At 42.2% G+C, this 16,348-nt stretch overlaps 1 protein-coding gene across 1 annotated transcript in view; it reads left to right on the forward strand.

Annotated features, from left to right (window-relative positions):
• Positions 1-16,348, forward strand: part of LOC117554367 (neurexin-3b-like) — a 361,509-nt gene that overhangs the window by 7,650 nt on the left and 337,511 nt on the right. The window contains 3 exon segments of the mRNA XM_034228777.1: positions 5,202-5,219; positions 5,599-5,625; positions 7,134-7,145. Of these exon segments, the coding sequence (XP_034084668.1) occupies positions 5,202-5,219; positions 5,599-5,625; positions 7,134-7,145 (57 nt within the window).

Genomic DNA, 16,348 nt, shown 5'->3' on the forward strand with positions numbered 1-16,348 from the left:
ATCTCCAGGAAATACATTGTTTTCCAAATACTTTTTTTTGTGCTGCTGGTCAAGGCCTACTTAATTTGAAAACCTACATATTTCAGAACATGCCATTGCTTATAGCCTTGGGCTCAATTTGACAAAGAGAATAACCCCGGTACTGCTTCTAGAAAACCAAAGAATACCCATTTTCACTTTGATCTTACACACCTTTTCTTCATGTGTTTGGACTGTAAAGAATAACCTTTTGTGTGAACAGACCCATGTCAAATTTCCTCCACTGCTGACCCACTTCCTGCCAAGTACACTGACATGGCTAAGGGATGACTCCATTTTGCCAAAGATCATGGGAATGCTCACTGAATCCTATAGCGCTGTTTGCGAGCTATTTCAAACTGTGTCTGATACCCTTACGTGCTATGATATATCATGCATTTAGAAATAAGCATCTTCAGATTTCCGTTCAGCGGTTTTGCTCTATTTAGTTTCGTAACGTGCCTCATGGTTTGCTGCTCAAACGAAGCTGTTTGGAGCTTAAATCCCATTCTAGCCTGTGGCATTGTTCAGGACAGCACGCGATGTGCTGGTTGCAGAGCAGTCAAGCGGACGGACTGGACATGCCCCCCTTTCGCTTCATCCCCTTTGCTCATTGCCTCTGTCGATGAAGGAGGGGGTGGAGGAGGAGGAGGAGGAGGAGGAGGGGATGGAGGAGGGGACGGAGGAGGAGGAGGAGGAGGAGGAGGTCTATTTGTCTCAGAGCTTCCTGAGAGCTGACAGGGGAGCTATGACATCCTCCTGTTAAAACAACCACGATTCTAGGAGTGCCATTGCTACTCAGCCAGACAGCTTGGACAGTGCAAGACACGGTCACATCTCAGCCTGGGGCAAAGCAAGTGTGACGAGTGCCTTCACCACAGGCCTGTTGTAACCTTCATTTGTACCCAGGAGGAAGAACCGACCCCCTGCCCACCTCCTTTCCCTCTCACACACACATCTATAGAGTGGTGCAGGAATGAGTCACAAAACCCAGAAATGAGTTTGCATTTTAGCACGATCGTTTCAAATGCAGTGCTTTTGCTCAGACACTTGAAATAATGTCTGTGGATAACCAAGCTAAAGAAATGTTTTTGTTTTAAGAACTTGTGCATTTCTAAAGTTTCTATCTCACTTAAAATGGCGGTTGCTAACACAAACTGAATACTAAATGTCATCACCGCAAACACAAGTGCAACTGTGATGTATGTTCATAGCCTAACGTTAGCTTTTTACTTCTTTCAATAGCATTTACACTTAAAAATACAGTGGTGCTAATATGTGGAGTTTATTCTGCTGAAACGTTATCATAAACGTGTTTGCCACAGATTAGATTTTCTGCAATATTTCAAAATCCAATGGAAAAACCCCATAGCTTTTTGTCGAGGAGCGCTTTTGATGCTAACTTCAGGGTTGGCCTACAGAAATAAGTCATCACCGCACCACTCTATCTGCACATCCATTTTCTTCTGTTCGCAAGCTATAAAAGGGCATCCCAGGAAGTCATATTAGCTTCCCAGCTGATCAGTCTGCTCTTCTCTGCCTCCCCATTAACTGATGTGGCTGATGTTGATTATGCCACAGAGACACTGAACCATAATTAGGAGGATAATGAGAGCAGAGATGGCTCATCCGCCCAGAAAACGCCTGCACAAACAGTACTGAGACTGTCTATCGGCAAACTATCGCAGTTTCTTTTTTAATTGTTATGTCCACATGTCTGCAAGTGTCATAATACTTGTTGTTCAAGCAACCCTCCAGCACTTAATGTTTTCAGGGGATGTTCTCAATGATCTCTATTTGGTTGCAGTTAGGCGAACAGTTGCTCAGCACACCTGTGTTGTCGGCATACTGTAGATAAAGAAGTTTATTAATGAGCAATGAAAGCGATCCGTCAAACCTGTGAATATTCATACGTTACATTATCGTGTTGCATGGCCGCAGCAGCACATGCACACTAACATTTAGAGACGCGCACACGCACACATAGACACAGAGCAACAAGCCCCGGAGCCGCTCGTTAAAACGGGCAGATGGCTGACTGACTGAGTGGACTGGGCCTTGGAAGCTTTTCGCCAGCCGTGTTGCTAATGGTAGCCTGCTAGCCTACTGGCCTAGAAGGGAAATATGAGGAGTCGGCAGAATGAACATGTGAGATGAGGAAATGGGATGTGGATGCAGGCTGGAGCATGTTTGTGCTAAAGGACATCCATCCCTACACTGGTTGCACATTTCTATTGTGCATGTGTTACATCACGGCAAACAGTAGCTAGTTGCTGTGACATCATCAATTCAGTCCTCTTTTTCGAACCATTATTTGTATACATTTACCACATTGAGACAAAGACATACACATCATAGAAATAATAATAAAAAAAATGAATATATTAAAAAATATAGTGACAATAATAATTATAAATAATAATATCAAATACAAAAATATGTTCACAAAAATAAATGTTACTTCTTTTGTTATTCTTTGCTTCAGACATATCATCAATAATACTTTTCTTTTAGAATATATATGATTTTCTCCAAAGACAGACAGGTAGTCATTTCCCTGAGCCAATGGCCCGAGCTCGGCCTTTTCCAACAAGGCGCTTAGCATGGACGATAGGCAGAGTTGCATACATTCCTAATATAAACAATTTAGGTTGTAGTGGTAGTTGTATGCCTATCATCCTGTCGACTCTCCAGTCCTGTCTCTTTAAGAGCCTCTTCCCAAACCCTCCATCTCGGATAGCAGCTTATAGCACCACAAACAGTCGGCCATAAAACACATGTTCAGCCTCCCCTCCCTGGTGGATCAGGATGTATCTGTGTGACTAACTGTGTCAGGGCAACGAGCTGAAATTAGACACCACTCAACACTCCCACTCCACACGTGTCCGCCATAGCAGGCAAACTGTTAAGTTATACGTCTTTCTGCGGAGTCATCTTTAATATCAACTTGATTCGGACCCTGTCATTAACTGTGCAAATATCAGTTTCTTTTATGGTAATGATCTGGATACCCTCATTCGGTTCAATTCAATTAACTGGGGTGACATTATGAAGTCTCCCGAATACCTTTGGGTTTTCTACTTACAATAAGTTATGCATAAGGTCAAGGTTATTAAGAGGATTGTTTAATGAATATAAAAGAATCTCCAGTTTCCACATCCTGCATTCGTAATGAACACTTTAAGGCCCCATCTGCTAAAAACATATTCACTGGTTTGATGGAAGGCTAGTAATTGAAGGCTAGGGCAAGCAAACTGTTAAGCAAGTGCTAAAATGGTGCCTTCAGGCTTAGCTTTGGGGATTAATAAACAGACATGGAAATGACAGTTACAATAATCTTACTATAAAAAGTAGGTCAGGGGGAAAACAAATGGAAAAAATGGTGCAGGGACTTGCCTGATTCCAGTGCAGAGGGCATTTGTGTCTAGTGCCCAAGCTGAAAATGATGTTTGGATTTGAGTGGTGAAGCTGCTGGTAAAATAGAGCAGGGGATTACGCTCGGACCACATGTCCACAGCGGCACATTGGCTTGTTCTGGGCGCTTCCCATCAAGGGAAAGGGCTTTATCTACATGGGGAAAGTGAGCGTTTAACACGCAGACAGGCACACTTATAGAGCATTTGCACAGTCAGAACAAAACACTTGATCATTAGAGGGCATACATTGAGGGGTACTCATGCGTTCTCGAGTGCTGGAGCTGCGCCGCTGTCCATCAGCTGGCCACTACCTCCCCTTCCCCCCCCTCTTCCATGCTTCGTCCTTCCCTTGCCTCTCCCAATGTCATCCTATTCTTATGGGAGAAGTAGCAGCCATTTTAGACTCCCCAAAGGAGACCTTGCCTCTCCTTCACCGACTCCTTCTGCAGTATTGTCTCTATGCGCCTCCTCTCAAACGGTATATGTATGTCCTCGGTTGAGTTAATCCTAAAATGTTCCAAGGACTAAATGCTTTTGGAGAGGAAAACCATTCATATCCAGTGGTGGAATACAGGCCAAGCCTCTTTAAAGCCTGCAGAGATCAAAACAGTCAAATCATATCAGATATTCTGTATTAAAACAGACGATTGAATGATCTAATGTAGTCCATATTGATTAAGATATATTTTAAAATGTGTCTTAATCAATGTTTTAGAGTGCAATATCCAAATCGCAAGTAAAGGAACAATATTTTAAAATATTATTTTTTGTTAAATATTGTGGTAGCCTAACCTGTATTCTAAAGACTAGACCTTAAAACAATTATTAAATAAATCCTTGTTTTGAACAGATGCTCTTCCCACCGTGATCATTTTTAACATATTCATCCAAAAAATATCATTCCCTCATACAACACTGCAAATCAAAAAGCAATATATTTCAATACTACTGGAAAGTCATTTTTTTGCAAAATCGGGAAGCCCTAGCCTCTTAAATCACAATATATTAATATTCATTTCAGGCTACAGCGCCAGGTTTTGAAACTAAGGTAGGATGCTGGGTAAAAACTCCTAACTACCACTGAGTGCACACAGTGATCTTTGATGTGGCCTAAATCAGACATGTTTGACAACCACAAGGTGTCATCCACGGGTGAGATCCTGCTGAGCATGTTTGCCGCGAGGGATGAAATGTAATGTGTGGCTTATTTTATTTGTTCACACTATGGCAATTTTTGTGTTGCCACGCCATGCTGTGATCGGCAGAAATCCAACAGTGAGCATTCCCCTGAGAAACCCCATGTGGAATTTGGGTCAGCAGTGTAACAAAAAAGATTGAGTGTATGGGTTAAAGGCACACAAAAGATGGAGGAGAAGGATATGGGTCTGTTTGAAGGAGCATCCACAAACCTCACAACACCATAAATCCTCCTGGATTCATGTCTTCCTTTGAATGTGTGTGAGGCACTCTGTGTGATACAAGTAGCAGAATATTATGTCACTAACAATATTCGAAAATGTGAAAGAGTGGAATATGTCAATCTGATTCCCTGAGAGGACGGGACAGATGCAATGTGTACGTGTTTCTCTCCACAGGGATTAAGTGGTTATCTCTGATCAGGCATGTCAAGGGGCACCTCTTTGGTCCTTACATGTAGCACAATGCTTAGAAGTGTGTTTTGCATGATAGATCCACATGCAAACGAAGCTGGTGTGTGTTGCTAATTTAGGACTTTTTCTCTTCTTTCTCTCTTTTCCTGATTCACAGCAGTCCAGAGAAAACCAGGTGAGTCTCAAGAAAGAGTAGTTATGTGAAATGGTACCAAATGTTGTTCATTTCTTTTATAGGTGTCATTTAAATTATGTTTATGCATTAAGGCAGACAGAAATGTACAAGTAATCCAGTTATGTCATTTCTAATTGACATGTATTCAGTTAACAACCTGCAGAGCTACTTGATATTCACACACTGTGCTGCTCTCTTTATTAGTCTGTTTCTAGAGAAAGCTTTTTACATGCACTTGGGAAAGCTTTGACTTTTAGTGTGATGATTTAGCCATGGTTTGCCATTAAAGCAAAGCATGCATAATGACAATACAACTGCAGTATTGGTGTGTTACTCTGAACATCTTCTCTCTGTGCCTCTCTGAAATTCTCTCCTCAAGGCCTCGCACACCTGAAGGCAGAGCAAGGTATTCTGCCCTTATGGTTGTTTGTGTTTGTGTTGACTCGCTGCCTGGCTTGGTATTGTGGCTTTATGTGACGCTATGTGCCTTCGCTACCTGTCCGTGTGCATTTGTGTGTTGCAATACTCCCATTGTTGCTGCAGAGAAGTGGGAGGGTTTGTGTGCGTTGCATGGCATGTTCCTCACCTCACCTTCGTCTCTCTTTAGGCGTCTCCTCACCCTCGTTTCACCCAGTTTTCTGTGTATTACATAATGTTGTACTGTTCCACAGCTAACATGCAGTGACACACTCCACTGTTCCAGCTCGACCTCTGCAGCGACAGAGTAGGGGAGGGGGGGAGGATGAGAAGCAGGAGGGAGGATAAGGAAATCACTGCAATGAGGGGAGACAGCTTAGAGGAAAACGAATGGGAGATATAGAGGGGGAAATAAGGAACAAAAAGTGTCCCACAGTACGGTAAGGTATATGTGGAAGAAACAGCTTAGTATCCCTAGGAGTTATATCATATTGGACAATATTTACACCCTGTGCCAACATAGAAAGTAGTGTTGTAAAGGGTGAAGGCATTTTGAAGGTTTGGGGGATTGATGCAAGCCCCCAAGAAGTGATTTTGGGCCTAAAAAGACCCTCCTATTGAGTAACATTAGGTAGGCGACGTCTGTTAGCCGGCCTATCAACTTCATATTACAAACACTTGCCTTTATTACAAAAATTAGGTCCTAAAAGTTATCAAATGTGCTAGAAGCCAAATCTAGAGATCGCTGGCTTTGACAGAGCAAATTGGAGGCGGGGCTTAAGGAAAATGCAAGAACTCATGCTCCATTGGCCAAGATTTGAGTATTTTTGGACGCAAAACTGAGCACCTTTTATTGGAATGAACCGGGCCCCCCCTCTACCTCTATATGCACTTATATTTATAAATCCAGGTATAGATAGACACAGCATTTATATCGTTACCATTTTGCCCGGAAATGTTCAATTTGCTTAATTTTCTAACTTGTCTAGCCTTAAACGGTCTTGACAGTGCTGACCTTTTGATTAGGGTTCCACAGTTTAGAAAGCTATTTTATTAGCTTTGGTTAAAACCTTTTTCCTCATGACCTTATATCGCCTCCTCTGAATACCAAGCAAGGTCAAATGAGCCTTTCTCTTTGTGCCAACAAAAGTAGCCACGACCAAGAGTGGCCTCACTTTCAAAGACTCACCAAGCATCAAATCCCTCTCATCTTAAAAGTGGTGCTTTGCCTCTTTCTGGTGTGACCTTGGATAAAGATGAGGAAATGAGCTGTAAACTGTCAATTGTAAGTTGTGTGCTGCTTGCTTACTGTTCTTCCATTTCTCTACCATTTGCATGATTGTCAACATTTTGCATGAAAGTGTCATTTAGCAGTGTCTGGTAGTATAACAATAGCTTATCCCCACTTTTTGCTGTCTTTCTCTTGGTGCTCTGCGCGGGATGACACTTCCCTCTTTTACCCTCCTCGGATCCTTTCACCTCTCCGAAAACCTGTAGGTAGAAACAAAGGTACAGCAATCCCTATTTCCCCATTTCTGTTCTCTTACCTGCGCTGCAGGAGCAGTGTGTGTGTGTGTGTGTGTTAAACTTGCACTTGTGCTGCCACTGGTTAATCATTCATTATGTGTGTTCATTAAATGTGTGCATATGCTCGTCTGCGTGTTCGAGAGGCAACGCTGAAATGAGGGGGGCTCGGGTGCTTTCCAGCTAGCGAGCGCCCACACGTACTGTTGCATGAAGGATGAGCGATTGAGCGGAGATGAAAAATAAATACGGTGTCATCGCTGGAGACTAAGTGATTATCGCTTGATTATCGCTGTTTAACACAAAGAAATGAGAGTGAAGTGGATGGATTATTCATCGTCTCTGCAAACTGAATATGAATGTGAAGATACATGGTGTTGTGTGTACACATACAAGCATGTGTGTGTGTGTGTGTGTGTCCAAGTGCTTAATTGGATGTGACAGTTCTGTGTCTGCTGAAAAGGAGCTGATTGGTGAATTTGACCCGACATTTGGCTTCATTTGAATGAGGTCATAGCAGTGGCCTTTGTATATTGCAATCGTGCATAGAATGGCCTCATTATTCATTTATCAAAGCCATGAGATACAGTGTGTAGTAGTTGTGTGTGTGGTCATGCTGGTTGTATGTGTGTCAGCTTGATGGAGGAAAAATGTAAATTATGATCACCCGTTTTGATTGGTATCAGTTTAATTGACTGAAACGTGAACACAATGTGACTTTGTGTGTGTGTGTGTATGGCTGTGTTACCTGATGGGACTGTTTTCTTAGCCCCACCCCCTTAGTTAATGTTCTATGTAAAAATAATGCTGTTTTCAATGACAACAAGGCAGATTTACTACTCAAAATTGTAGGAGGTTTTGTTTTTGGTTCGGGTATTTGTTGTCTCACTATTTCGGAAAACGACTGGCTTGATTTTATGAAATTTGGCGTTAGACTGTAGCATGGTGCAAAAAAGAACCCATTATATATTGGAGCGGTCAGAATCACAGTGCGCATACATATATTATTTTCTGTGATAGGGCATTTGGCGTTGTCAGGAGGTTTCTGCTCTCGTAGTGCCCTTATGGTTTTAAATAAGCAATCGTTCATTTTACTCTCTGGAATGACAACTGTTCTTGGCAGATTTGATCAGCGCAAGTTAATTAAGCATTAAACATTGGCTGCTGCATATGAGTGAAAAGCTGTCTCTGGCTCAGATTTTTATGTTTGCAAATGACTAGTCCTTTTTCAAATTAGTCGTGTAACTGGGGACCTAATTATGTACTTGATGGCTTCATACATGGTATGACTGAAGATAAAGCTGTTTCAGACACAAACTGAAGTAGTTTCATGTAATCCATTCACTTGGAAGTCATCATGGGTTACCATGGTAGGTTGTAAGATAGTAAGCCGGACATGCTAACGTGCCCTCCAAATCATCTCTCATGAGCTCTCACCAACTCTTCACGTGAAGAAATCCAAAGCTTGACAGGTTTGCCTTATTGAGGTTTCTGAAACTGTTATCGGACAATTTCTCAGCGACTTTTGACTTAAATGTGATGTGAGTTACCTGTCTTCAATACTCTGAACTAGGGATGCCAGAAACTGACCATGATCAAAATCGAAAATCGGACAGCCCTGGCGAATAATAATCGATTATTCGACCCCCCCCCCCCCGCGGGAGAGAAAAAAAAGGGCTGCTGTTAACGTCGGTCTGTACAACGGAATTGTGCAGTGGTGTGTAGCAGTTGTACTGTAAACTTGGAGGAAGCCAGCAGCGCAGGCTTCAAAAAGATGAGTTTGTCTACGTTGTCAGTAGTGAGGGCAGATCTGTTCGCGGTAACTATGTCACCTGCCGTCGAGAAAACCCTCTAGCTGGGGACTGAGACTGACTCGGATGTGATTGAGCATGTTTGATGTGTTACCACTAGCGTACCGCACCGCTGTCGAACAACGCCGACACACCGTTTTTGTTCTACGACATTAAATCCATCAACAGCGACCCCACTGGTGATTCTTGAAGAGTTTACGCGTCTGAAAAACGATGGTTGTTAAGAAGTGGCTGAATAGGACTACAGAAGTTGTCGAGGACGTTGTACGTCATTACACCTAACACGTAAACACTCCCGCTAAGTTTGTTTGCCCTGTTCTGCTTGAAAGCAAGTACCTGCACTCTTGCAAACTGTTAAAACAAAAGTAGGGTAGACATGTGGATATTATGCGGCTGAACAAAACGTGCTTTCATCAAACAGCTTCGTTTTCCACAGACCTTATTTCGAGCTATTTTCCTAAATCCTATGGAGAAATCCCATTGCTTTTTTGTCGAGGGAACCCAAGCGCAGCTTACTTCCGGGTAAATACGTCATCCCTGCACCACTCTATTGTTTGCACTGTTGCATAAGCACAGCTCTGTCCTTTTTTGTGTAGAGTCCATTGGGGTTTCCTCTGGGTGTCCCAGTTTCCTCTAACTGTCCAAGGACAAGCACATCAGAGGACTGGGGACACCTATGGGGAATACCCATTAGTGTAAGTGTGAATGATTGTTTCTATACCTGTATTAAAACACGACGATCATCCCTGAGAAAGGACAATTGCTTTATTGCTGAGCTACAGCCACCCTTATTGGCTGTGGCTCAACAATAAAGCAATTAACAGTCTTTTACCAATATTATAAATTCTCGTAGGGTCAGTGGTTCGATCTTCAGCCACTAGCATCACCTTGGTCAAGATACTGAACTCCCAAAGACATGTCCAGTTAAAGAGTGATTCTAAAAGACAAATTCATGTAACCAATATTCCAGGTTTCATACATTTTAACATGACTTTTGTATTGAGGAACACTTTAAATCATGATGTTTAAAATAAGATTGCCTTCAGCAGGTCCCTTTGCCATTAGATTCATGTCTGTGCAATCGTGTCAGAGGGCACAGGAAGTAGAACAGACTTGAGAATAGGCCTGAGAAGAGCGACTGAATAGAGTTGAGGACGGGGCTCAAGGCAAAATAGAGAGAGACAGGCAGAAGAGGAAGGATACATTGCTGCAGATGTGGGGTTACTGTTGCGAGGTCATGTATATCCAGGGTTGGGTTGTAACGGAATACATGTAACGGCGTTACGTAATCAAAATACAAAAATCAAGTAACTGTATTCAGCTCTCGTTACATTTGAAAAACGAGTAATCTGATTACAGTTACTTTCGTAAACCTGAAGTGAATATATTTTGGATTACTTATTGGAATTATTGGTGGAAATATTTCCTCACAACATTTAATATTCATTACTAAAGGTACAGCCGAATCATCACAGCGCACAAAACCTATTACCGCCGCAGATGGACCAAAAAAGGAAACGTTGTGCGGGTCCGCTCAGTGAAACAATAACAACAAAACATGGAGGAACAAAAGTCTGCGTTTAAATCGTGTGTGTGTAGAGGTGTGTGTGGTTAAAACACATCAGCCTGCGGTCGCCCTTTAGCCTTTCTAATGATTCTGAAGGTAAACACAGGGAAGGCGGTGCGTGAAAGGCACTGCGCGCTCCTCTTCTCAGAGGCTGAGTTCACCCTCCCGCTGCCTCCTGGTGCTGCAGAGATTTCATGAAGTGAAGGAGGTTTTCCTTCTACAAAACAGCTGCGGGCAGCAGATACTGTGAGTGTCACCGACATGAATACATAGATCAAGGCAGACTGGTGCACACACTCTCCTGTTTTACCGATCCGGTGCTTAAACAAATATAGCTCTACACCCCTGGCCGAAATGTCCTTAAAATGAACTCTGAGTTCGACATTTTAATTAATGTCCTGTTAACACTGGTACCGTTCTAAGCCGTGTCCCTCACTCCTCACATCCCAAGCTGCATCCCCAAAAAGTTTATTATGTTGTTACATCGTTTCAGATGTTATGTTTCAGTTGTGCTCTTGATACGCCATTAAAACAGTAAAAACACGTTCAGTTTCCTTTAGCTTTTTGTGTCTCCTGTTCACCAACACATACCCATCTGTGATGGAAAAAGAAAGTAATCTAAAAGTAATCTGAATATGTTTAAGACACGTAACTGTAACTGTATTCGGATTACTTCCAGAGCCATGTAATCAGTAACTTATTACATTTACAAAGTAACCCTCCCAACCCTGTGTATATCTGATGAGAAATATGGAGCACATTGTCACTTCTGTACTCAAGTCTGGGGTTGATGCCCGCACGAACCCACAGGCATTAGTCGAGAAAGTTTCAGTCCCTCGCAGTCGGCCAGGCCCCCCGATTGTTCTTGGCTCAGAGAGGCTACTTTTTTTGATGCATAGCTTTGATGAACAGTAGTAAACTTTTGATATGCCATGGCAGTGGACCGAGGACTGTGCTCTAGATAGCAACATTGCTCCAGTTGGAAACTTTCTACATCTAAACCTGCGGATATGTACAGTTTATTAGACCCTTTTATTAGACGTATTTTTTTCGTGATAACTTGTTCAGATAGTTGCAAATTGAGCAATTGTATTCACTGAATATGGCCTATTCTTTGCTTTGGGGAAGAATAACACAGCAACAGATGACAAGGCAGTCTTTATGTGAAGTAAATGTAGTGAGACAATAAAAAAAAAAAACATTTACAGATGACAATATCGAATGTGATCATCTGTGTAATCCTGATAATTAGATCTGATCACAGAGGCTTGTAATTATGTGTGCTATCATTGTGTTAAGAATTGATGTACGCATATAGTTCCGTGAAAGCAGTGGAAGACATGAGCTGTTGAATGAACCCCATCCAGACGTGATGTATTGTGTGGATCATATTCCAGGTTTCCAGTATCACGTTGAAAACAAGGCTCATTTCCTTCTCTGCGTTGAACTATGCAATATAAACACATTCCCAGTATTCCCTTGTTGGTACAGTAAGTGTTTGCCAAGGTAGTGTGGGTGGTTATTAGCATTCAAAATGACCTTTTTACAAATATTGTATTCAAAGCAATTAACTAAGCTTTCTACTACTACGACTGTCTTCCAAAGCACGGATCCACAGCAATTCCATTTGCTGTTAGCGTTGGTCAAACAAAGAAGTAAAAGAATGTCTTACCACGATGCACAAATCATAAAAAGCCCATATTGCTCACTGACTGTGACATCATTACTTTCTCCCACATGTCCAATCATTGATGTGCTTCCCTTGGACAGCTGGATCAGGAAAGGACAATTTAGCCCAAGGTCAAAGATGATAGTTTCAATCTACAGCCTCTGGGTCTTGCTGCCAGCATCACCAAGTAGCTTTAATCTGAGCACACAAACATCCAAGACAAAGAGTCGACATATTGGTTATACCGTCCAATAATGAAAGTCAGTTTTATGGTACCATGCAAGAATGCTTCCGTCCCTATATTAGCACGTTACCCTAGATACCCAACGTTTTTCTCTATTTTAAAGAAACAGAAATGCAGTTACTTTGGACATAACTTGGCATTGGGGGTGAGTCCACTTTAGAGAGCAGTTAGAGTGTGAGGGAGGGAGGACATGAGGGAGGGGAGTGAGGAGTTCTGCCTGAGTCTAATCCCCCCTGCATGAAGGCTTAGGACTGAGAACTTACTCTCTACTTCTGGAGTCACTCTCCCTAATTATCCCCTGAAAGTGAAGCCGCAAAGTTCACAGAGAGAATTTTGGTTGCTTTCTGCCTCGGTCACACTCTCTTTCTGCCCCCCCCCCTTTCTCTCACTATATATACACTGTATATTCTCCCCTATTCTCTCTCAGTGGCCCGTCCATGCCTTTGTCGGACCCTATTCATCTCTGTCTGCCTCAGTATTCCAGTTCTTCTTACTTTCTCCACCTCCCCCTTTCTCTTTCTTGTGTTTTTTCAGTTCAAAGTACTGTGGACAGTATCATGAGCCTCACATCACAGTCAGGCTCACGCTGGTGCGGGATTTATGTGCAGCGTCGTCCATCCTCCTCTGAGTCTTTCCCTTAGGTCGCTGGACATTGCCAGTACTAAAGAACAGTTATTGCAATGACTTTTTAGCACTTTCCATTGTGTTTACACAAGTTTAAGACTTGTTGTCTCCTCTCTGCAATAGTGATTGCTCATATATTATTTAGACTTAATAACAGAAAGTTTTATTCGAAAGAAAGATACAAGTTCCAACAGAACAAATACACTGCAGTTTGTTTTTAAGAGCGTCAAGTAGGGTCACATTATTTGGGGAGCAATTTAATTAAACTGGCTCCTTTCAATAGAGCGGTTATGTGTCAAACGTTGGAAATCAGCTAATGGCATATAATGATGGGTTCCAACCCCTTATGACGCCTGTTTTGAAGAAAGTCCCACGCTCTAAGTCTGAATTGCACTTTGGTGACTCATTGCATCATTTGCATTCTTTTGATGAGTGTTTGAACAAAATAAGATTGCAATTATTGCTATTTGTAATTTATTTGACTCAGTGGTGCAAGTGCAAGAACGAAAGTGAACACCACCAATTGTATTCACCAACGTCTGCTAATAGGTCTTTGGGGCGTATAACTGACATTTGAAAACACTTTTTGATTAAGTCTGATAAATGTCCTCAAATGAGATGCATAGGGTCATAGCTTGCTGGAGAGGAAGACAATAAGTCTGTCGTTTTAGAGAAAGACAAAAGCTAAGAAGACCACTGACTCATCTTGGATTTAGGCTACCAGATGAATGCTAGGTTAGCCCCTGCTAGCATGAGAAACCCAACATCTATAACCAATCTGTTATTGGTCTAGTTGCATGGTGGGTAAGGAAGAGTGCAGGTTTTGAATAGAGAGAGGAGAATGCATTGAATAGAAAATATTTGGTTATGTAGCATCGAATCAGACACTGTTTTAGAAGCTGTCTTTAATTCATTGTTCCCACATAGTCTTACTAGTATCCAAGTGCCCTACAGATTTATTTTTAGCTTATCAATTCTGTCCAGATTTAGCTTTTTTCAAGAAAATAAATGTTCTCCACCTGGTAGAGTATTTACATTTCAATCAGCCCACATTCATTGTAATAGCTATATTCCATAGTCTATTGCTGACAGAATATTGATGCTAATGGGAACACTTCTGGGGGTATCCCAAAATGTTTTTATTGTCTACATAAGTGAATTGTTTTCTGACAGAATTCACAGTTAATGTACTTCTCAAAAGAATAGAATAATACTAAAATGTCTCACCATCACTTCAAGCATCTCCAGTATGTAGTTGTTACCCTACTGACCCATGACTGCATGTTGCGAAATGAAGCATTTGTCCTTCATTATCTTTTCTGTAAAGCATGCGATAGGGCCAGGCAATGGGTGTCATCAGGGGTTAGGATTGTTTTTTCTCGATGCAGGGTTGCTTGGGGGGGGGGGGGGGGGGGAATGGGGGAGGGAAACGGGTTTTCCTGTTATGCCTCAGACATTGGATTTCAGAGCACCAGCTGGCACTTTCTGGCCTTGGCACGCGTCGGTGGTGTTGTTGATAAACGACTATTAATGGCCAGACGCTCACCCTGGAATCGAGTTTAACTTTGCCTCTCCTCATTACTCCGTCTGAAACTACAACACAATGTTGGAGGTGGATTTCAAAGTTGCTAAGAAATTGAGGTCAAATTGAATTCGGCCGTGACCGGCTGCTACACAAGCAGGCTGTGAATACCTCACCTGTGGGGTTCCCAATTGTTTCTGAAAGTATGCTCATTGGCTGGGGTAACAAAGACATCTATGGCTGCCGGGGCCTACATTGTTCAGAATTGTAACAAGCAATTGTGCCTGTGGTTCAAAGCTGAATTATTATTAAGGAATGAAGTAGATTTTGCCTTTGGTTTATTGAGTCCGAGGGAGGTATCGATTGTTTCTTCTCTATTCATTTCTGTAGCGTGTTTTCCCTGATCTCTCTGCTTGGATCTATCTCTTTGCTGTGTCATTTCCTCGATTTAGATCACACAATTGACTGTCATGATACATTCTGCTCCACCTTCCTCCGATGGGCTGAGATTTACACCGCATTGTTGGCTACAATTCTCACACAAATAAACCAATGCCAACCTGCTTGTTGCTTATCTTTTCCTTCTTCTCTCTCTCTTGGCCTCGTGCTCTCTTTACTCCTCTCCCTCTGTTCTCTCTATCTCTCTGCCGCTGACCTCTAGGATCAACCGAGCAAAACTGATTCCCACTTTTTCACGGATCATGAGTGCGTCAGCGGTTACGCAACAGGGAGAGGGAAGGAGAGAGAGGGAGGGAACATGTGAATATGTAACCGGCATATTTGTCCATCTTTATTTTATTGCTGCTGATGACCAAAAGTAAAACGCATTCAGTCATGCCATTTCCTCGACCAAATACTTCTTATGTTTGCATGAAATATTCATCAAATTATCTTTATTGGATTTGTTGCAGAAAGGGATGCAAACTTAAACATTCCTACCTCCACGCTTTGTTGGAATTCAACGTGAATCATTTGATGGCTTACGAGTCAGGAAACCTGCCGCAAATGTGCCCCATTTTAAGTAGAATCAGTCAAAATTAGACGTCACAATCCAATCAGATGATTCACACGAGGAGTAGTATACTGAGAGACCACAGAAGGCTGAAAACTCAGGAACGCCGTGTATTGTTGGTGGAGTGCCTGAGACCTTATGAGTAGGATTTATGCAAAGAACTAGGTTAAGATGTGGCTTGAAGGGCTGTATTGTGAGAGTCTAAGTATGAGTGCAAGAAGGCTTAGGAATAAGTGTGTGTGTGTTTGTGTGCAGTGTTTGTGTGATTTTGCAGAGGGGTGACATGTGTAGATGTGATGGCTGCAGCCATGCAGAGATGTTCACACCAGGAAGAGAGTAAACAAACATGGCAGCGGGATGGTAAGAGATGCAGCCAGCACTGTTGGAGCACACTCTCTTGGCCTTTCTCTCTCCTAATTTGTTACCTCTGTCATCGAGATGAATTTTTTTTAATTCTGTTTTTTTGCCTGTTGGTCTGGTAGAACATTATTCTCCAGTAAGACATATGAGAATACCGCTACATTGTCAGCTTTTAACTGCAAAGTACAGACGCACTTTTGGTTTCCTTTGATCCTTTCATTGATCCTCCTTGGTCTAATAGCTACAGATCAAGTGAAGTGATACAAATGTTTTTAAGGCCGACCCAGGATTTAGCATTGCTTCCTCAACAAAAAGCAATGGGATTTTTTTCTGTGGATTTCAGAGAATTGCAAAAAATAAGATCTTTAACAAACAAGCA

Source organism: Gymnodraco acuticeps, unplaced genomic scaffold, assembly GCF_902827175.1.
Source record: "Gymnodraco acuticeps unplaced genomic scaffold, fGymAcu1.1, whole genome shotgun sequence".
In the NCBI taxonomy this organism is placed as follows: domain Eukaryota; kingdom Metazoa; phylum Chordata; class Actinopteri; order Perciformes; family Bathydraconidae; genus Gymnodraco; species Gymnodraco acuticeps.